The sequence below is a fragment of the Peromyscus eremicus genome, chromosome 12, assembly GCF_949786415.1.
Source record: "Peromyscus eremicus chromosome 12, PerEre_H2_v1, whole genome shotgun sequence".
In the NCBI taxonomy this organism is placed as follows: domain Eukaryota; kingdom Metazoa; phylum Chordata; class Mammalia; order Rodentia; family Cricetidae; genus Peromyscus; species Peromyscus eremicus.
In genome coordinates this window covers 59,326,895-59,349,776 of record NC_081428.1, presented here as the reverse complement: position 1 = coordinate 59,349,776, position 22,882 = coordinate 59,326,895, and the positions used below count along the sequence as shown (strand labels likewise).

Sequence of the window (22,882 nt, the reverse complement as noted above, 5' to 3'; positions counted from 1 at the left end):
GGTTTTGTCGGGGGAAGTGCATCTTAGGGCTTATCAGTTGTCAGCCACCTATCTGGTCCAGGAAGGCAGCAAGGTGGCCAGGAATCTGCTCCTAGGAGATCTGGCAGAGAGGACATAGGCTCACTATCATCAAACTGTTGGAACAAAGCACCACAGAGTAGATCCCACAGAAGGGAGTTGTTACATACTAAGGAAAGGAATGGCTGGTGGGAAAGCCCCTGGCCTCCCTCAGAGCCCAGAAAGCAGGCCAGACTTGGGCATCAGGGAAGCCAGCGGTTGGTGGTCCCTGTACCGGGGATTGGGGCACTAAAGGCTGGCTGCTTGTAAATGGGCCTATCTGGATTGGCCAGAGTGGCTTACTTGGCCCTGACTTCAGTCCACATCCTGTCAGAGAACATGTCTAAAAGCAACAGAGAGCCACGCAGGTGAGATGTGGGAGTGAGGAATGCTACACAGAAAGTTGGTTTTTAGGGGCTGTGACTGACTCCAGGCCAGTGGCAAGTATGGAGACTGCTGAAGACATCAGGGAGGATGGTGGCGAGGTCCATACTGCCAAGGTGAGCACAGCCACAAAGGGAAAGAATCCAGGGCAAGAAGTACAGACCTCTGCTATAAAAACCTGTGGCCTGGCTTGAAGGGCAGGGTGATGGCTGGAGCTGGGGAAAGAAGAGGGAGGTGGAGCAGTCTGAGTGCTCTTGGGCCACAGGGGTGATTTGAGGTGATGAGGAGGGAGAAAGGGTAAGTCCTGCCTTCCTGTCCCCCAGCACCTCCGCACCTCTGCCTCTGATTACACTGTCAATCCTCCCATCAAGACTCACTTCCTCGAGGATACCTTCTCAGACTCCTGTCACTTTGGTCAAGAGACACCCACATCATCCTATACACAATCAGTACGTGGATTTCAGAGCTGCCACTGCTAGGGAATGCCTGTGTGTGGGGAGGCTTCTCTGCTGAGCCCCAGAGCTGGCAGGACAGGATTACGTCCGCCCCACTTAGTGCTGGGGAAATCCCGAGAAGAGGTGTGCTGGCCATTGGTGGGATTTGATCATTTAGTCAATTCTTGGAGGATCAATCAAGTGGAGGGGGTCTTCCTCTTCTGGTACCCAGAGCTGTGGGATGTCTGGGTTCAGGGACCATCAGCTGGACCTGCCCTCCAGGGACAGGCAGGCCTCCTGTTCCAGACCTATCTTGGCTATAGGGATGACCCTGGAGTCTAGGCAGGGTTGAGGTAGCAATAAAAGGGCCTTTATCTCCATGTTTTCTTCCTGCCTCCAGGCTGGGCTTCCCCTAGCAAAACATTTCTCCCAGTCTAGTAATGACGCTTTGTTTTTGTTGCTATTATCAAGAGATGATTCATTTTTAATTGCCTTCAGGGTGGAATCTTATGAAGGCTTTTTCAATCTTGTATAAATTCATCCTACAAATCATATAGCACCTACTACATACAAGGCATTAATTATATACAGCACCTTTGCTTGTATGTAGAATCCATACAAGCAATTATTGTTGAAGTTATCTATTTCTTTCTATCTAGAAACTGTCTGATCTTTTTCAGCCATACATATTAATATATATTATTGATGATGTGTTTGTGACCTTGCATAGATCATTCCAGATCACCTGCTATGGAAATACCCTCTGTCATCCAGATAATCTCAACTACTTCTTATTGCCCTTGCATTCCAGACATGGTTACTTCCCTCAGGGCTAGCATGGGAGACAGGAGTGTGATTCAGCAATGGCCTTGAGATAGGCTTTGTGTGTCAGATGCCTGGGGAAGCCCAGGAGAGGTGCAGCTAGAGCTAGGGCCTTAGAGGTGGCCCAGAGGACACTGTGTCCAAGGAAGGGACCCCAGGTGAGTGACAGTGTTTGTCAGTGCCTACTGGTAGGGCCAGTCAGGGAGGCTTTCGGAATAACCAGGAGCCTCCAGGGCTTCAGGCAACCCCCTGACCCCAATCCTAGCCCCTTCTATCCCCTCTCCCCACCCACTCAGGAAAGAGCTGGGGGGGTATCTTCAGTCACCGAAGAGTGACTCCCCCCATCCAGGAGGGTCTCTTGGCGGAGCTCCTGCTGAACCACTCAGTGGATTTCAGCTTCCCATCCCCCCCTCACTCCTTCTCAATACTCCCTACCAGGCTGACAGGCTGAGGCTTCCAAAAAAAAAAAAAAAAAAAAAAAATGCTGGGAAACAGTTTTCTTCTAGAGGTCAAGAATGGAGCCGTCCCACAGGAAATACCAGATTCTTCATCTGGGGTGGCCAGCCTCCAGCCTGCCCAGTCTTCTTCCAGCCCACGGATGCATGTGGCCATGGCTAAGCTCTGCTGGGACCTTGGAAGGCTGGGAAGAAAGGTGGGCTCTTGTTCAAATAGGCCACTGCCCATCAGACTACTCCTACTGTATCTGTCATTTAAGTTTCAGGCCACACGCAGCCAAATGTGGGACCAAAATGTGGAACAAACAAACACACAAACAAACAACAACAACAACAACAACAAAAAACGGGTTATGAAACAGGATATAACTTGGGGATGGGGGAATGGAGTATGTCCTCCCAGACTAGGGAACTTCAGAGGTGGGTGGGTTTTTTCTGAGCCTTGTCTTCAGGCCAGGGGTCCTCCTACCATCTTCCTCCCCACCCAGATGAAGGGAATAGCTGCCCTCACTCCCCTGTCCCTGTGCCTCCCAATTGTTACTCCCATGCCAGACTTAAATCCTTTCTGCTGCGGTTGGGAAGATATATATGGTGGCCCATTGCCCTCCCCATGGAAAGACAGAGTAAGACCTGTTCAAGAGCTGGAGCCAGGGGAGGGGGAGACACAGATCAGCTGCGCTACCCCACGAAACAGTGTGGTCTTTTCAACTCTCCAGCCTGGGTACGGTGCTCTGGGCCCAGTTCATGCTATCCTTGTTCTCTCCGTTTCCTGCCTTCAGCTTTGTCTAACCATGTAATGGAGCAGGAGGGGAGGTAGTGATTGGTTCCACTTTTGAGTTCAAAAGTTCCCCCTGGGGACAGTGCCCATTGATCTTGTCCTCCACTCCAATATACTTGGGATGTGTACAGCTGCCCTCCCATATACCTGGGATGCACACAGCTGCCCTCCCACATACCTGGGATGCACACAGCTGCCCTCCCTTACACCTGGGATGCACACAGCTGCCCTCCCACATACCTGGGATGCACACAGCTGCCCTCCCACATACCTGGGATGCACACAGCTGCCCTCCCACATGCCTGGGATGCACACAGCTGCCCTCCCACATGCCTGGGATGCACACAGCTGCCCTCCCACATGCCTGGGATGCACACAGCTGTCCCCCCAGGGCCAGTGGCCTGGGGGATGTGGGGAATGGGTAGCTTACAGGCAGCAGGACGGACATGGCTCTGCTCTGCCCTTCCCTTGGGATGGCTGTCTCACTGACATGCGTAGCTTGAGCAGGATGCCATGCTGTAGGCTTGTTTACGTGTCTCCAGGTAGGACCTAGCAAATGATTGCACCCCTGGCTGGCCAGGCTGGGATGATCCCCCACTCACCCACCCAAGGATGATCTAAGAGACCTGATCGGTCTGGGGATGAGAGAACTGGATGGGGAAGGACTGGATCCCTGAGCTCCTGTACGTGCTCAGCCTGCTTCCCCCTGTCCACCTATGGGCCGCCGGAGGTGTTTCTTATGCAAGGGTAACCCATGCGGGCTGTAAGGAAAGAGGCCATCCTCACCCCTCCTGAGGGGCCAGACGGTCCAGCCCTGTAAGAAGGCTGCCTCAGGAGTCTCTGGCCTAGTACCCCTCGTTGGCCTGTTCTTCAGCCATAACTCTTCCTGAAAAGCCTTTTGCCACAGTCACACACCAGAGCCACTACCTTCTCACAGGAGATCATCCCAAAGGCCCGTGTCTGTGTTGGACAAGGGTTCCCACCCTCTCCTACTCTCCTGTTCACTCAAAACCCCCTTTATCTTGGGCTGATGAGATGTTTCAGTGGGAACATGTGCCTGCCACCAAGCCTGATGACCTAAGTTTAACCCCAGGCACCCACATGTTGGAAGGAGAGAACCTCCTGAAAGCTGTCTTCAGACCTCCATACACACTTTTTTTGGGGGGGGTTGTTTGTTTATCTGTTCTGGGGTTTTTCGAGACGAGGTTTCTCTGTGTAACAGCCTTGAATGTCCTAGAACTCACTCTGTAGACCAGGCTGACCTCGAACTCAGAGATTCGCCTGCCTCTGCCTCCCAAGTGCTGGGATTCCAGGCCTATGCCACCACTGCCTGGCCAAACACATGTTTTTTTTTTTAAAAAAAAAAAAACTCCTTTTACCAAGCAGTATCCTCCAGCATCACTGCTAGGTGACTCCTTCCTGTCCACTGTCCCCAGAAGACTGTACCTGGCTCCTTATGCTCTGTGTAAGGGGCAGGCCATGCCCATCTGCTCCCTCCCCCTTCTTTCCACTGACTAAGGCTACTTCTTTCTCTTTCTGCAGCTTCCTAAAAGGGCCCTCCAGTGGGGGAGGATCCTGGAGGAGTTGATTCGGAGTTAGCCTCTTTTGGAGTGGGTTATCAACAGAGTTTGAAGATTCAGAGAGGAGAAAGCCAAATTCTCAGCTGGCCTCTGCTCCTGTGCTCCAGATACCAGGGCAGGGACTGCACCCTTACCTGGTCCTTTACAGCCTTTCCTGTTCTCTCTCCCCGTCCCCAGGCTCACTCTTCTCCATCTCCATCGAGAAGGCACTGCCTGAGGACAGGGGCTTGTACAAGTGTGTAGCCAAGAACAGCGTGGGCCAGGCGGAGTGCTCCTGCCAAGTCACTGTGGAGGGTAAGTCATGCTTAGCCTAGCAGCGCGACCACGCAGGGCCCGGCTCTCAGCCCCTTCTACTTCTGAATGCACCCCCACCTTCCAAATTGATTGTCCCCAGCCTTACTTCAGCATTCATTTAGTGAGACTCAAGCTAGCTTGAGAGAGAGAGAGAGAGAGAGAGAGAGAGAGAGAGAGAGAGAGAGAGAGAGAGAGAGAAGGGAAGTGACAGCCTCACTTTGATTACTTGATTGCCCACATAGCCTCTTCCTGTATCCTCTGGCCAGGAAGAAGGGTTGTACACCTTCCCCTCCCTTCCCAGTCCTGACCTCCAACCTCCACACCCAGAACCTCCTGGGCAAGGAAGCCGGGCACAAGGGCACCAGCAGGAGAAAGGACACACCCACAGGAAAATGACTACAAGTATTTGACAAACCACAGCTAACAAGTGTGTAGAGTGCTGGTGCACAGCAGACCCACTGAGGGGCCTGGGCCTGAGGAGGGAGCTGAGCGTGCGAGCGTCCTCCTCCTGGAGAAGGTGAGTCAGGCTGAGGTGGGGGAGAGAGAACAGGTCTTCTGCCAAAAGCAAACACGACAGAAAGACAGCAGAGAGAAGAGAGGAGAAGCAGGAGAGAGGGAGAGACCCGTGAGGAGTGTGGAGTTCCCCAACTCAGGAAGGGGCAAGGCCCAGCAGGAACCCCAGCCCCAATCCTGCAGGACTTTCAACCCAGTGCCTCTGTTCTTTGTATTTTCATACTTTCCTGGAAATGTCTAAAAAGGTAGTTGTGTGAAAACAGCTTCTTGCCCTTGAAATGCCTGCTTAATAACTGTCAGTAAGATGTCAAAAACTGGTGTCCAAATAAGGCCTCTGGAAGAACAGCTTCCTTGTTCTGGCTGCTGAGTCTGATTCCTCTAGACCTGAAATCTTAACCTGTTTTTTTGGCCATCCCACAAGTTGGAGAGTCTTTGTCCTCACTCCTGATTTCATAACCCCCCCTTCCTGGTCACAGAGCAGAGATCTGGGGTACACAGTAAATGGGAGAAAAGATGAGGTGTCTTCTAAAGGAAAGTATCTTTTGAAAACACAATTGCAAAGTAAATTAAATAGTTCCTAGAAAAAACATCTGACAGTGAATGAGTAGCCTAGGAATGACTTTCTAGGAGTGACCTTCTCTCAGGACCTGCCTCTGAGGAAGTAGCTCTGGTGGGTCAGGGTTCAAGGTCAACCCAGGTGCATGCCGTGAGTCTCCTGCTTACTCCTGGTGTGTGTCACCTCCCTGTCGCCACCTAGGTTCGAGTCCTGCTGCCCTCCATCCAGGTGGTGCCTGCCTGGAAACTGATTTCTAACTGCCCCACTGGGGGGCTTAGGGGGGGATTCCTCCTGTCTGTAAGTGGCAGTCTGCTAATGAGGTTATCTGCTTTTGAAACCCCTGGCCTCTTGAGCTCCTGTGTACACAGCGAGCTGCAGGCAAGAGAGCAATTTGTTCTCCTTATCTGTCCAGTGTCAGCACCTTTTCCAGATTTGTTTGCAAAGTGCAATTTCCTGTTCCCTTGCACAACGTCATTAGGAGGTTTTGTTTGGTTTGTTTTTTTTTTTTTTTTCTTCTTTTTTCTGTTTAGGGGACTCATTCATTCTGCAACTTAAGAGGCTCTGTTTGCCGAGGAGGTGTGCTGAGAAGCTTCATTGTCCCCACTGACCTCATGATGGCTACCATTTCTCTCCAGTTCCTTCCAAGTCAGAATTTGGCCCCTGGCTACAGATTAGGACCTGGGTCTTGGAAGGAGAGCTAGAGAGACCCCCAGCTGAGACAACAGAAGTGACGCCCGGTTAATTGGACGTGGTCTGGTTTTGTTTGCAGATAAGAAGGAGGGCAGCCTTCTTTCCCAGTCTCACTCCCCATAGCCCTTGCTGTTGTACTTGGAGATGTGTCCATGTCATCCGTTAGATGGGCTCCTTGCCGCACTTAGCTCTCTCTTCCCACCAGGAGCCACTGCCAGGCACACACTGAAGGACTGCGGGCTCTTGAACCCACCACCTCCCGGCAGCTTTCTGCCTCCTTTGGGTTGGTGGTGTGGCCAAGCTGAGTGACCGCCCGTCTTTTGCTGTTCTCTCAGCTTTTTCCCATCCCCAGGATATGGTGCTCAGAGATCTCAGTAGATCTGACCACCCTTCACTGTTGTTGAAGTCGGATTTATGTGTGGCAAGAGCGTCTCTCTGAAAAGCCGGATCCATGGTTTCAGTCAGATTCTCAAAAAGAGTTGGTGTGTGCCACCTTGGATTATGAGTGCTAGGGAGGCTGAGGCAACAGGATCACAAGTTCAAGACCAGCATGAGAGACTATCTCAAGGAAGAAATACAGATACGGAAAGAAGGAAGGAAGGGAGAAGACATTTGCCCTTAGGAGTAGCTAGCCATGGTTGAATTTTCATCAGTGAAAATCCATCTGCTATACCTGCCTGCCTGATCTCTGGGTAGAGGCAGTCCTGCGTCCCTCCCAGAGGACAGTGAGATCCCTCTCTATTGTGCTGACTTCAGGATAGCCTTCCTGCTGTCACTCAGCAGGGCTGATCATGCCCAATATCTTTAAGACTACAATTTAAGAATGCATTTCAAGATTTCACAAACAGGAATCCTGTTGGGCTCATGTAGCGAGCACATACCCCAGTTACGGGGGAGGAATAATCACTCTTGATTCAGACTTGGTATAACACTCATTTATTCACACAGTAAGATTACAAGCAATATTCATCCTGTCTTCCAAATGGAAGCAGGAGTACCTCTCTGGATATACAGGTCCGGACTCGCCACGTCTTTTCCTCTGGATCTTGGGTCAGCCTTCCTCAGGTCAGCCACGTCTGCACTGGGCACAGGATCTCACGTCTCTGGCAGAGGAGAGTCGTCTCACGCGAGGGCCTGACGAGCTCTGTTGGTCGGGTCTGAGGCTTCATCTTTTATATTCTTTCCTGGCTAGGTTTCTAGTCTTATCCCTACTTTCACACATAGTCTATAGCTTATCACTACTCCATTTGTGGTTTACTTACATCATTCTATTGCTTATCACTCCTGACCAGGGTTGTTCACCCTAGGCCTTACATGTGTTCCTTACAGCTCAGATGTGTTCTATTTTCTTCCTTCCTTCCTTCCTTCCTTCCTTCCTTCCTTCCTTCTTTCCCTCCCTCCTCTTCCCTTCCCTTCCTCCTCCTCCTCTTCTTTTAACTTGTTGCTCAAGACAGAGTTTCTATGTGTGGCCCTGGCTGTCCTGGAACTTATTCTGACAAGGCTGGCCTTGAACTTGGAGATCTTCCTGCCTCTGCTTCCAGAGTGCTAGGCATGTGTCACCATGCTTGGCAAGTGTTCTGTTTCTTATAAGGCAGGAAGGGGTAACCTACAGAATGCAACATGTCTGGCTATTAAGAGCATTACTTGGGACATTTGCCTATGAAAACAGGTATTTGTGCTCTTTGTTGACTGTGGTCATATCACCCTTCCTTCCAAACTCAGCCAGAAAGTAGGTGTCAACTTGTCCCATCCAAAAGGTTACTGAGACTATGATGGTTAGAACTTGCCAAAAAAACAAAACAAAACAAACAAACAAAAACAAAACAAAAAGAAACAAAAAACCACTCGCCTACAAGGAAAGTAGCTTTGAATACCTGCTGTGGCCAGAGACTTTTGTAGTTCATCTTTTCAGTTTCTGCAGCAGGGGGCAGGCTACCTTTCCCACTGAGCAAACAGGTACAGGAAAGACTGACAAGAAGCACCAGGCTGAAGCTCTGCCCAGTAAATTACAATAGACATTGTCCTGATAGAACTCAGGTGTGTCTGGTCCTGGGGCCTGCCAGACCTTTCCCAGCTGATTCAGGTTAGGGAATTTGCATGCCAAGACACCGGGAGACCTTGACATCCCTTATTGCTAGCCCTCTGCTGGGAAGTCACTTCCACCCAAGGGCCATTCATTCCTATGATTCCCTCCCAGCTCAGGCCTCCTTCCTCAGGTACCCTAGCCAAAGCATTCAGCCTTATCTTCAGGGAGAGTAGGGCTTCACAGCCACAAAAGACCATGCATCTTGGTGTAGGGGGGAACACGTATCAGTGGTACCCATACCATCATTCATTCATTCAACAAATATTTAGGTCTGCACCCTGCCAGGCACAGCTCAAGGAGCTGGTGTTTGGACTTGACTTTTGTGTGTATGCGTGCATGCAAATGCACACACAAACACTTAAGCAATACCATGTGGTGTGGGGAAAGCACAGCCAGGTGGTGGGGAAGGGACCACTGCTTCAGAAAAGGGTTGCTGAGGACTTTGGGTTGAATGAACATTTGAACAGAGACCTGCCTGCAAGGAGTGAGGGAAGGAGTTCTAGAAGTAAGAGAAAAGAGGTGAGAGGGGGAAAAAAAGCAAGAGACAAGCACAGTGAGACTGTGCTGCTTGTGGGCAGTGTAGGAAGAAGCAGCAGCAGCAGGCTGGTGGGCCAAGCACCAGGTGCAGAGTGCCAGGAATCCAGACTAAAGCGGGCCAGGCACCAGGGCCGCAGGGAAGTATGAACTGGAACGGGAAACCAGGGTTCAGTCTAGTGTATTGGGACAACACTAGATGCTTGTGAAGGCTCGCTCAGGCATCTTCATGGTGAGCAGACCTAGGGTGCATAAGGAAGAGAGCAGGGAGGCCGGCTGCAGGACGTGATGACTTTTAGACTTGGTGGAGTAGATAGAAGTGGTGGGATTCGTCATCTGGTTTGATTTAGAGATGATAGGAGTGGCTGACAATTTGGATCTGGAGAGGTAGAGAGCAGACTTGGAGAGGGGCCAGTACTCTGACTTGTTAAATCTAGGCTTTCGTGGAGGAATAAGGGTCAGTGGTGATGCTACCTACTTAAGTCAAAACGTGGAGGCCAAGGGACCATCAAGAGTTCCATGCATATGAAGATAAAAATGCCCAGGAGACAGCTCCAGAGATGAACTGGAGCTGAGGGCCTGAAAATGGAACATGGGGTGGAACCCACACGTAGAGATCATGGAGTGCCTTGGGATTGAAGGAGCTCCTGAAGTGGATGTGACTGAAGACCAGAGGGAGATGAGAGTACAGCACTGAGAGGTAGAGGCAGCTCAGGGGTCTGCAAAGGAGACTGGGATGAATGGCCTCAAGAAGAGAAAAAGAAGTCCGGAACAGAGATAGCCCAGAAGCCAAATGGTCAGGAGTCTCGAGAGAAAAGAATGACCAATGAGTCCCATGCTACCACTGAGGCAGCTCAGCTTGATTGATTTAATGACTATTGGAAAGAACAATGCAGAGATCATTAGTGACCTTGACAAGAGGGACTCAGAAGAGTGACAGGTGGTATCAGTTTCATTTAGTACCTAAAGATCGCGTCACCTGCTCAGGTCACCCTGACTAGTTGGGTGGGACTCTGAACCCAAGTGCTTGCTCCCAACTGCTGTGGTCACCTGACTGTTGCTGAGTAGACTCTGACTTGCCTTGGTCTAAGTCCTGGCATGTTCCTTAATCCTCTCCTGCTTTCAGTTTTATTCTTTAAATCTTCACATGCATCCAGTTAGTATTAGGTTGAACTGAATCAAACTGCTGTTTTTATAAAACACTTAAATAGCCTGAGACCAGAGGATTGTGTTGAGTTTAAGACTAGCCTGGATTGTGTGGCAAGTTCTAGCCAACCTTGGCTACTGGATGAGAGTTTGTCTCCAAAATAAGGAAAGAAAAAGAGGGTAGAGAGAGGGAGGTTGGTGTAGTTAGTTGTTTTTACTCTTTATTCTTTGAGGGGCCCACCACCCAGCTCCCAAATAAATCACACATGGGGGCTTATTCTTTCTTATGAATGCCCCACCTTAGCTTGGCTTATTTCTAGCCAGCTTTTCTTAACTTAAATTATCCTGGCTACTTGTGGCTCTGGGCTTTTTCCTTTTCTTACATCTATAGATCTTACTTTCACTCTTACTCCATCCATGGATAGTTGTGTAGCTGGGTGGCTAGCCCCTTGCATCCTCCTGTTTTTCTCGCTCTTCTTTGTCTCCCGGATTTCTCCTTCTATATATTCCCTCTGCCTGCCAGCCCCGCCTATCCTTTCTCTTGCCTTGCTCTTGGCCATCCAGCTCTTTATTAGACCATCAGGTGGTTTAGACAGGCACAGTAACACAGCTTCACAAAGTTAAATATAAATGCAACACAAAGGAATGCAACACATCTTTACATCATTAAAACTAATGTTCCACAGCATAAACAAATGTGACATACTTAAAATAGTATTCTACAACAGATTAGGAGGGAGGGAAGGAAGAAGGAAGGAAGGAAGGAAGGAAGGAAGGAAGGAACAAAGGAACGAAGGAAAGGAAAGGAAAGGAGGGAGGGAGGGAAAGAATTTAAATATTGATAAGTGTTATGGTTCTGTCTGCTATGAGCACATGGAGGACATAGCAAGATGCATATTCATGCATGGGATAAATACCTAGTAATGCTACCTGTTTGATTTTTTAAATTACACTTTATTATTTATTTGGGGCCTGGGGGCATGAAATAGAGTATGTGTGGAGTTCAGAGGACAATTTGCAGGAGTCATTTCTTTCCTCCCACCATGTAGGTCCCAGGGATCAAACTCAGATCCTCAGGCTTGGCGGCAAGCGCCTTTACCCACCGAGGCATCTCGCTGGCTCCTCACCTATTATTTGCTGCTCACTTCTTCACTCTTCCGCCGAGATGTTGTTTTTTCCTAACGAGGGAGGCTCTGTTCTCGGAGTTTAGGAGCTCATCCAAGGGTTCATCACCCTTAAACAACACGGCCAGAAAAGAGTTCTCATTTCTCCAACCAGAATTCTCTGTGCTAGGATGCTGCTTGCTCTTAGGCAGAGAGACCAGCGAGAAATGAGCCATCCCAGGAGATGTGGGAGCTCAGCCCCTGCTTTGCCATTCCTGAAGTTCAGATCCTCTCTGAGAAGTTTCCCAAAGCCTCCTTCTCCCTGGCCTGGGGTCAGAATCCAGGGATCCAACCTCTAGGAGGGAGGGGGGAAGTATCCCAGGGGCCTGAGTCCAGCCATAGAAGGGGTAAGGCATTGTCCATGTAAGGGCAGGTCTCCTGATCTCTTTAGGAGCCCCCGCTTTTCCACACCTCTATCTTCTACCCCCACACTTTTTTAGGGGCACAACCAGGCCAGCAGAGGACTCCAGCCCTGGGGCCCAGATCTAGAAATAAAACCCAGTTTCATCACAAAATAATTAAAATAGACAGAAAATACAAGCTGCTCTTAAACTTTTATTACTATTGTTTTTATCCCCCAGGCAGCATGTGCACACAAAGCTGGTTTTGATTAAGCGTGTGGTCCTCCCAGCCCATTCCTCCTCGCTGCTGCGGTTCTCACAGTGGCCAGGCAGCTCGGTATTCCTGGCTGGGCCCCCTGCTGCCTGTGCAGCCCCCACATTATTGGCGCTGTAGAGGGTGCTGCTCTCCCCCACCCTGGGCCTCTGGGTTGGGGATATGACTGGTTTGGAAGGGAAACTTGAGCCCTTTTCTTCAGGGCCCTGATGGGGAGATAAGTTGCAGTGAGGGAAGCTGTCTCAAAACCAGCTCAGTGTGCACCCCACGTGACGTGCTCACGCCTCTAGTGAACCCACAGTGCGCCCCAGAGCCAAGGGCACTGCAGCGGCCCTTCGAGCTGATAGAGGGGCTTGCTGAGGTGAGAGGATGCTAAGTAGCCCGTTAGAAGAGGGTGGGGGAACATGACTAACAAAAAGAATGCGTTCATTTAGGTAAGTGGTGCTTTTGATCTCTCCAAAATACCATCTTATGCCTTGCCTTCTCTGGGCTTTGGGATACAGTGAGCTAGAAAAGACGTAAGTTCCCTTTCTACAGCTCTGGAAGCAGAGGCGTGGGGCAGTTTAAATGATTCACCCCCATACTCAAGGGTGACAGTGACAGACAAAATGCGCCAAAATAGCATCCAGCATGACCCATGCGGAAAGGTATCCACACGATCCCACTACCCTCTTTCAGAAGCCAGGAAAACTGCGCCCATAGCCTCTGCTTGCTTGTGCCTCCGCTTACATATCAGAAAAAAGGACTTTGATCCTCTTTCCCAGACTCCTCTCTGCTCTGGAACTTACCAGGAGAAAAAGAGTGCTGCATCAGGAATTCAGTACTATGTACACACTCTATCATTCATTCTTCCTCCTGGGGAGGAGAAGACAAGACATTTCGGAATGCACCTTTCTTCAGAGTCCCAGGGGTCTCTCTGTTCCTCCAGAGTGCCCACGTGAAACTGGTGTCCTGGAGTGAGGGCCGCAACCTGAGACCTTGTCAGCTCCACATGACAAGAACCCTGAACTCACCATCCAGGGCTCCTTTGCTCTTAAGGAGGTGGCAGGACATGGGCATCACACAGTGAGGGAGGCCACAGGGTATGGGCTGGCTTTCTCAAGCTCTGCCTAAAAGGATTTCTTCCACCTTCGTCCCTTTACTCTCATCCCATCATATACTGCTAGAAAATCCTAATTAAAGCTCAAATGGAATCATTTCCATAGTTGTGTGTACATGGCTTTCGGTCATCTTCAACAGGGAATTGACCTTGATATCTCTCTGCTGCTGTCTTACTGAGCCTGTATTGTGCCCACATGCAGCCTTCTGTCACCGGGTTACCCAGCTCATAGAGAGGACAGGCATGTGGTGGAGGAAACCTACATAAACAAGACTTAGTAAAAGGAGTCGTGTGGACAGATGCACATTCTAAAGCATGCAGGGGACCCAGATGTCATCTAGGAGAAACGCCACCAGGAACTAGGGAGTGTATGTCCCCGACCCATGCAGTCTATGTTCCTAGTACCACTCCTCACAGGGAACCCAGTCTAGATAAGACCAGCTGAGGTGCCCAGCCTGGAGGCAGGGACAGCCCTGTTGGCCCTTCTTCCCCAGCCAAGCCACAGGAATGTGGCCGGAGCCCTGGCTGGAAAGTCCCCTCCTCCCTCTGAGCTTCCTCCTTGGGAGCAGGAAATGGAGGGTAAGGACAGGAAGGGACTTGGGGGAGGAGCCTTCCACCCTCTCCCCTAAGTAGTGAAAACACAAGCCTGGTAATGGCCATTCAGCCAGCGGCTTCTTATGGAAGTCCTGGGTGGTTTTCCCACAAAGTCTCATGGGAACCCAGGGAGAGCCTTTTCTGCCCAGCTTCACCCAGCCCACAGTGCTATTCACCCCTGTGCATGGAGAGAGTCTTACTGCTCCCCCCCCACCCAACATTATCTGTGCTTTACCTTAACGTGGAAGAAGGAACTTGCCGCCCCGCCTCAGCCAACGGCCACCGCAGGGACTCATAGACCTGCTTTGAGGATATACTGTGAAAGCCTTTAAATGAGTCCCAGCCTTGGTCTCTGAGACTATGCTAGTGGCCTGCTCAGAAACCTTCACCTGGCCAGGCCTGGCTCAGTGCAAAAACCAAGTCTCAGAAGTCAAAGGCCGCAAACACCCTTTAGTCCATGAGCCGGAAAGGTAGGGCCCAGTCTTCATCCTCTGTGTGAGACCCCCCTCCATTTGCAGGGAGCCTTGAAATGTAGACCATCTAAATCAGTGAGTCAAGGCCCGTTGGGGGCAAGGAGAGCAAAGCGCATGGAGGCCTAGGCCCTGCTAAGTGGCTTTCGTCCTGGCCATCTCTGCTGCTACAGCAGGGAGCAGTAACTAGCTCCCCAGCCTGGCCATCCATCCTGCTGGGTGACTGTCCCAGCCACCTGATTTATCAGGGCCATTCGGCAGGCTCTCCTTCTTTGGTGTTCCCCTGGAGGAAGGGCCTGCTGCAGGCGCCACTCCGTGGGCACAGAGGGCCTCTGAGTGGAATGTAGGGTGGGTGGGCCAAGCAAGGTCAAGGTAGGGTTCTGACTGGGGTGCCTCCTCTACTCAGCTCCTCAGACAGCTCCTGACTGATGTTTGTGTTTCTTTTGTGTTCCAGATGCTCGGGCCGGTGAGAACACCAAGGTCCCGGAGATGAAATCCCGGAGACCCAAGAGCTCTCTTCCCCCTGTGCTAGGAACAGAGAGTAAGTGCCTCTCAGCTTCGCCATACAAAGGCAGGATTGGTGGCGCAGGCCCTGCTTCCTGGTCACCAGCTCTGTCTTGAACTCCTTGAGGACAAGCTCCTGCCCGCCCCCTAGAGTACCCCATGTCCTCCTGATTCCTGAGCCAACAACCTTTTCTCAACCCCTGCCAGGCTCTCCCCACCCCATCTGCAGCCTGGGGCTGTCACATGAGTTCTCCCTCCCTGCCTCCTGCATCACTTTTTGCTGGTCCTTTAGACCCCCGTGGGAGCCATTCCTTCCTCATCTTTAAGTTGACTCTGTCCCTGTCAAGGGAACCTTCCTAAACAGTTATACCGTCCTTATGACGTCAGTGGAAATGGCCGAGGGTCCCCAGTGCCTACAGACTCCCACACGTGAGCCTCTCCTGTGGTCCTGCCCTGGGCAAACCTAGTGTGTGTGCACCCTGACTGCCGCCAGCCCTCGGGATGGCACGCTGCGTCCATGGAAGGACCTCACTGGTGTCATTCAGAGTCAGAGTTCAGTGTATTAGACATAGCCAGGGAGAAGAGGCACGGGTATAACAGAAACTGTGCATGGCTACCTCCCTCCTGGATCTGGGCTTCCTCCATGGCCAGTGTCTCTATTAGACGGCGTGCTTAGGGCACATGTTATTTTCACACCCATAAAACTGCAATTAAAAAAAATGAACTGTTTCAAGATAGTATTTGAAATGCATAATATTAGTTTATTCATCTTTATACCAGAGCAGCTGTAAAACATAACCTACATAGTCAAAATATAATACCTATCAAATAAAATCATCGAATGATAGACACAGAAGTTCCTAAAGCCATAATGCAGCCCCATGTTCTGCTGTGCCTGCTAGTGTGGTTTTTATTAGCAGAACTACCTTGTGATATTTCTAGTTTTATAAGGCACAGAGTTGCCTGGCCATCCCCAGAACACTCTAAGCTTTCAAATAAACAGAAAGGCCTGGTGCACACTTGTGATCTGAATATTTGAGAAGCCGAGGTGAGGCCAGCCTGGGCTACATAGTGAGTTCTATACCAGCCTGGGATACAGAGTGAGACTTTCAAAAAAGTAAGTTTTAAAAAGTCGAACAGAGAACAAAAACAGAAGAGAAGCTCTCACTTCTACTAGTAGAGGGAAGTGATGGGGCCCCATTGTTCCAAAGATCACTTCGCTTTCCATCACAAGGCTGTGTTTTATGACTGCCTTGTTCTTTTCTTTGTAAAGCTGTGTATTTGCCTTGCTGCTGCTGAGCTCTTGGAACACAGCTAATCGGACGGAAGGGTCAGAGGTCCAGAGCCTTCGTGGTGGGGTAGCCGAAGTGAAGTTATAATTCCTCCTAGATGTTTACACAAAGGGAGATCCACTCAGACAGTGGAGGAGCCAGGACGGTTCCGAGGAGATTTTAATAAGCTGGTAAAAGCCCGGGAACAGTCACACGGACCTGGGAGGAATGAGTTAGTAGTGTCATTCTCCAAAGCTGCTGCCCGGGCCTTGCCGTGCTACCTGTGGGGAAACATGAGCAAATAAAGTGTTGCTCTTAGAAGAACAGCAGGGTCTGTGACACGGGACGTGATGAAGTGGCTCTGCCAGGGACAGAGGCCCAACCACCCCGTCTTCAGGTCTGGAACCCCGTTCATTATGTGCAGTCCCGAGGAGGGTGAGGCAGGGTCAGAGCATGAGTGTGGAGGAAAACAAGTGTGGTAAGGCTGTGAGACAGTGAGCAGACCCAGCACTGGGCACGTTGCCCTGCAGAGCAGGAGGCCTTGGAAAACCCCAGCCAAGTTGTCATCCTCACACTCCGGAGTCCCGGATGGCAGCTAGAGCTGTGCATCAGATTCACCTGCAGGACTTGGAAAGCACCGTGCCCAGGCTGCCCCCAGACCAATTAAACAGAAACTCTAGGGTGGCGGCTGGGATGCCGTGTTTATGTTCCTAGATCGTCCCAGGGTGTGGCCATACGAAAAATCTGCCTTTCGGTGGGAAGCTATCCCTGCTGTCCTTGGTTAGTTCAGAGCAGCAAGGATGTGCCTGCTACCCCTGTGAAGTGTGCAGAGTCACCCAGGAGTCCTCACATTAGTGCCCTGAGAGCAAGACACCCCATGGAGGCAGCCTTACATGGGGAGAGCAGGGCTGACAGGAAGTGTTTGGACTCCATGGAGGACAGTCACTACAGGGTTAATTAACTCCACCCACCTGTCTGCAAAGGTAGCTGCGCCCCTCTGTGGTCCAGTGATAGACATCTCACCCCATGTACCCTGATGGCCACTTCGCCCCACTGTGCTGGCTTGTCTACTCAGTCCCCACCACCCGAAGCCTGTTGTCACTCTGTGCATTAGGTTATGGCTTTGGTTGCCCCTCCACATGCATTCTTGTCCCTTAGAAACCCGCACCCCAGAGGCCTGAGGGACACCACCAAAGTTGGTCCTTGGAGCCTTCTGACAAGGTGGCTGCTCCCAGGGACAGGAAGTGAAGGTGGTGTCTTTTAGGTGTGTGTCCCCAATTCTTTTATTCTTTGGGGTATAATTTGTCTAGTAGTTGCTTAAGTTATATGTGCATGCATTCTCATCGGGCATTTTAAAACATACATGAATATACCAAGTGCAATGTGAAAATCCCCTTCTGTCCCCTGTTTCATTCATACACTCATTTGCTCTCTTCTGTGCACTTTATATGTATGTTCATACACAAACATCTCAACAGCAAGCGTTTTTCCTCCCGGCTCAGATGGAATCACACATGTAGTCCGTATGCCCTCATCACATGCCCTGTCTGTTAGCATGCTTATCCTCATTCCTAGACATGTTGGATTCCATGAGCGGTTTTTCTGTGGACATACGTGTGATTTTGTCAAGACTGTGAAGTACCTAATCTAAGGAGGAAATCCATCTTTCCTGAGGAAATGGCGAGTGACTTTCCTGTCAAACAGAGCATAGCCAGACCCCTCTCTGTGCACCCTCCTGTCCCCAGGGATGGTTTATTCCTATGAGCCAGCTGTTGGGTGTAGGAGTGGACAGTGTTGACCACACTTGCCTGGGAGCCCCCAAGCCTCATTGTAGCATGAGGAAGAAGCCAGGCAGCCCACCCCCAGACCCCCATGACTGAAGTACTTGTTAACCCGCCAGTCACCCGAGTCACAAGCCACAAACACGGGAGGAAGTTTGAGAGGGTTCGAGGTGAGGCAAACTCAGAACCAAGTTTTGAAGGAGGGAGAGGAATGTAGTTTATGTGGTCTGAAGAAGAATGATAACATTGGCAGGGGAGGAGAGGCAGCTGGGAGCTTGGGGGAGAAATTGTGCAGATGCTGGAAGGGAAGGTGGGAGGAGAGCTGAGTGCAACGGAACCCGTGTCCTGCGTGCCCTGCACAGGCATCAGGTCCGCAGCTCCCGCCACGTGGCCGTGGCCAGGCCTCCACTGTCTTACAAACACTGGCTGCTCCCATTTCATAGAGAAGCCAGACTGAGCCTTAGAGATGAGACTGTCCTGCCTAGCGTCTCCTAGCTGGGAAGGGATGGAACTGTGGTGGTGTCTTCCTGCCACATCCCCCTCCACCTTGCTGGAGGCCGGGCTTTGTTCCACGTTGTCCACACAGACACAAAGGCTGACGGTTCTTTACCCAGCCCACAGTGGCAGCAGGAGGAAGTGGGGTGGCAGGGGTGGCAGGAGCCTGGAAGGAGACTAAGGAAAGGCATGGACACGTGTCCCTGGATCGAGAGACCTGCCTGTCGCTGTGTTTGCTGCGGGCCTCTCAGTGGGATCCTTAAAACAGCCATTTTTGATAGCATTTCAAAGTTACAGAAAAAGTACAAGAACAGTGCCGAGAACTCTTATATTCCCTGTACTTAAGAGTTACCAGTTGTTTTCATTCTATCCCACGGCTTTATCATTCTCTGTGTATGTATTTGTAATCTTCATACACATAGACAGACACCATTTTAACGCAGTTACCACACCTTAATTTCTTACTCGGTGTGTGTCTCCTAAGAATATAACCACAATGGAATTGTTGGAATCGGGGACCTTGACACTTCACCAACATTGCTATCTAACCCGCCCACAGTCTACCCTCCTCCGTTTTGCCTCTTGGCCCAATAATGTCTTTTTTGGCTATTTTCTCTTCCTGGTGAAAATCTACTATCAGCATCCCTGGATGACTTTACCTGCTCCCTCAGCACAGAAATGACTCCTCTTCTCGTTTGGGAGATGAAATGGGAGGAGTGCACAGGCCCAGGGAGGAGCACTCCCGTCTCTGCCTGAGCTGAGTTAGCCACTGAGAGACAGGAACACCTCAGTGAACCTCCACGTGTCCAGAAGTTGGCTTGCTATGATCACTTCCAGGGACTTGCTCAGACATGAGTCATAGCAAGAAAGCCATGGGGCAAGAGAGCAAGAAACAGAGGTCTTGGTTCTCCCACTAGTTAAACACGAAGCCTTCGTCCTTTAGAGCATGGTTTCCTCAACAGCCAGTGAACACCTTCCGTGCCTGGCCTCAAACCACATCCAGCTAGGACATCAGGACACTGATGGAGAGTTGTGAGGAACACAGTTCAGGTGAAGCTGGCTAAGTCTTCCTACCACCTGTGTGTGGAGGCATCCGAAGCTACAGAAGCAAATCTGGGCTTACCCAGTGATGGGAGCATCCTGCAGGAAAGGTGGCCTGGAGCCCAAAACCCAACTTTGGGATGCTCCTACTGGAGGGGATCTCATTAGCCAGTGGAATTCTTGTGAGTTTTATGTAGAGGAAGGCAAGCATATTACTTGAATGATGGATTCATCGAGCTTAAAAGATGATTTCAGAAAATATAAGTTAAAAAGAGTAAAGTACAGATGAAGCAATGTCAGCATGGTGACAGGCTTGGGGTCTGAATAAAGAGATAATGAGCATCCATCAGTTTTACAGCTTAGCATAACGTTATTTGAGCTGGGTCCACAGTATTTAATTTTCCTAATCAACACATGAGTTCCTCCTCCTTTAAGGCCCCTGCCTTCACTCTTCTGTGACTTAGGGACAACTCAGGTGCAGTTTCCCTTTGGAGTCTGTGCCTAGCCTGGACACTCACCTCTGGAGGGTGGTGCATATGGGCTTCCTGGTGACCACAGTGTTTTCCTTTGTTTTGGCCTATCTTTAAATGCCTCTATGAGACTAAAAGTCATATCGACTTGAAAATATCTATGGATATCGAACATGTTGACCAGCCTTCTTGGTCTTTCTCTAGGCCAAATCTGTTTTAAAAACATCCTCTGCAGGTCATGGGAAATGTTAAATCCTGATAGAATCCACGGGGCTGAAAGGAAATCTAGAAGTTGGGATTTGGCATCAAGTCTTGCCTAACGCTGAAAAGTGTGGGGCCCATGGAGAATAGTTAGGATGCTTTTACAAATGCCCCCGAAAGCAGGCACCAACTCTTCCTACACCCCATTGCAGTGTGGACATTTGACTCTCACAGCACCCCACGTGCACCTATGCACATGCATGGGACACCGTGATGGCCCCTCACTGGGCTGCCACTTCGGGTCCTCCTTCAGCTTTTTCGGTGTCTCCCGTGAGCCGATTAACTAGCAGTACCGGTCCTTCCAGAAGCAGCCGGTGAGAGCCTGACAAGCAGCCATGGCCTGCTAGCCTGGCCGTGCTAGACTCCTCTTTCACAACTGTCCTGACATTCCATGGGGTTTGGGAATCAGAACTTGCAGCAACAAGAGGAGTTGTGTTCCTCTGGAATCTTCTGATATGACTGTCTTTGCTATGCGGGGAGGTGAGTGGGCAATTTGCCTAGAGATGTTAATTCTGGGAAAAACAACCAATATGTTTTTCTTCACATGTCTGTAATAATGTACTAGGGGAGTCAGCGGGTGAGAGGACAGTCACTCGGTGCCTTGAGCCTTTCTCAGGGGGCTTGTTAGGACTTGGCCCTCTAGCCCCAGACTCTCTTACCAGCCTCAGGGGTGGCTCTGCTTTTTGCCTTACCCAGCCTGTGTCAATCCCAGGAGCCTTGAGCAGACAGTCCATGCTGATTTTGGGAATTTGAAAGGGTTCGATGCCTATTTATAGTTAACTACCTAAAAAGGGAAATGTCCCCAGAGAGACAGAGATCCAGGGACCTGCCTGTACCCAAGGCTGCTCTTAACACTAGCTCCTTAACTGACCCTTCTCACTCAGCAAGAATAAGAAAGGAGTACTCATTTGCCTTCAGATTGAGCCATCTAGAAACTTTCATGAGGGACTGACCCTCCCCCTTCTAGGACAGAAGGAAGGTTCTCGAGGCCAGTACTAGTTTAGGCTTGGGCAGAAAGAAGCAAAAGACATTACCAGAATCAGTCACGAGGGGCAGATCTCTTCCAGCAATGCCTCAGCTTTCCTAGGAAGTTTCCCGGTTCTTTAACTTTTATTTGTGATTTTATTGAGCTGTTTCATTTCTAGCCTCTATCTCCCATGTAGAGTAGAAGGCTCAGCCCCTGGCAGTTTTGATCAAGGAGGTGACCGAGCACACACTTAATGTGGAAAGTTGCAACAAGATTTGCACACCCTGGTTATATCTCAGCATCAATTCATTAGAAATTTCCAGGTTCCCAGAGATCTAATGGCCTCTGTCCTTTCATAGCTACTTAGCAAGCCCATGCCCGTTTTGTCACCAGAGCCCTAGAGGTACAGCAGGGGACCTTTTTTTGCTGTCTCCTGGGAACTTGGTGTGCACATTTTGAGTAGGTTTCGGAACTGGATGGGGACTGGGACAGACCCACTAGGAGGGGCATGAGCTCGTCATGGAGGTAGCATGCCTGAGCAGAGAGATGCTGGTGTCAGCATGTACAGAGAGCCCATGGCGCCATGCTAGTGTGCAGAAACTGAAAGATGCTAAGAGTGCAGTGCAGAGGAACATTGCCGAAAGACCAGTACACAGCTGACCAATGGCCGCTGGAAACCTGGAAACTCTCTAGGTGGCCACAACGCACACTGAAACTTGAGAACCGTGGACATTGAGAATAGAGGAAGGATGAGTGTGAAAGAAGGCTGGAGATGAAAATCAGAGCTGGTCTCAAGGACCTTGTACGACCAGATGGACTTGGTCCTGAGTGGTAGTGAGTAGCCACTAGAGAGGCTGCAACAGTCGAGAGACTTCAGATTTGTATTTGAGAAAAGTCACTTCGGTCCCAATATGGCAGATGTCTTAGGGCAAAGATGAGGGGACAGAGGGCCCTGGGATGGCACTGAGATTAGAATAGGGCAGTGATGGTGAATGCTGGGGGGTGGGGGTGGGAGAATAAGACAAAGCATGTATTCAGCTGATAGGATTGATGAGCACTTGTGACAGGCTATGGGCAAGGAGAGGCTCTCAGAAGACGTGGGACCAGAAGCAGTCTGGGGAGAAGGCCCTAGGTTTGATTTTGGGCAGGGAGGCTTGATGTATGTATGGGTTTGGCATCCTCTGGGGAGATGATGTCTAGGAGGTTAGACACAGAGGCGGAGGCTTAGAAGAAAGGCCTGGCTCCAGGGAAGACATGGACAGAGAGAGTGACAGAAGGAGGCTTCTAAGAGTAGGGGTGAGCAGAGTGCCCTGGATGGGGGCATGAGAGAGGCCAGGCCTGGCCAGGAAGGGTGTGGGTGTGCCTGAATGCCCAGGGAGGTGCCCCAGCTCCCTCTCCGAGATAGCAGGTGGAGGGCACTCTGTCCCTCCTTACCCTGTAGCCCATAGCCATCATGGGATTTGCAGAGATGGTAGGTTTCTTTATTGTAGGATATTCCTCTCCCATAGTGGCTGGTGTAGAAGTTTCGGGGTGTTGGAGATAGGATGAGAGACAAAGGGTCCAGGGGCTAATAAGATAATAAATAAGAAGGGTGAGTCTGGAGAAGTGGAAACTCACTAGTGATCAGTTTATCTCTACTGAGAATTGTGGACCAACAAGAACATTTACTAGGGACCTGAGCTGAGGAGGACAAAAAGGTGCGGTGACATGGAATTCACGGGAGGATGCCAGCTGAGTGGGCCACCAGGGTCAGTTACTGCATTAGTGACTTTCCTCTTTGCTATAATAGCATATGCGACGAAAGTCACTTAAGGAAGGAAGG

General features: G+C 50.4%; 1 protein-coding gene across 2 annotated transcripts in view; it reads left to right on the top strand.

Moving 5' to 3' along the window:
- Mylk (myosin light chain kinase) overlaps window positions 1-22,882 on the top strand; it is a 181,620-nt gene that overhangs the window by 99,920 nt on the left and 58,818 nt on the right. For both annotated transcript variants that reach the window (XM_059277280.1, XM_059277279.1), the window contains exons 16-17: window positions 4,688-4,804; window positions 14,725-14,811. In XM_059277280.1, the coding sequence (XP_059133263.1) occupies window positions 4,688-4,804; window positions 14,725-14,811 (204 nt within the window). The remainder of the gene's footprint in view (window positions 1-4,687; window positions 4,805-14,724; window positions 14,812-22,882) is intronic.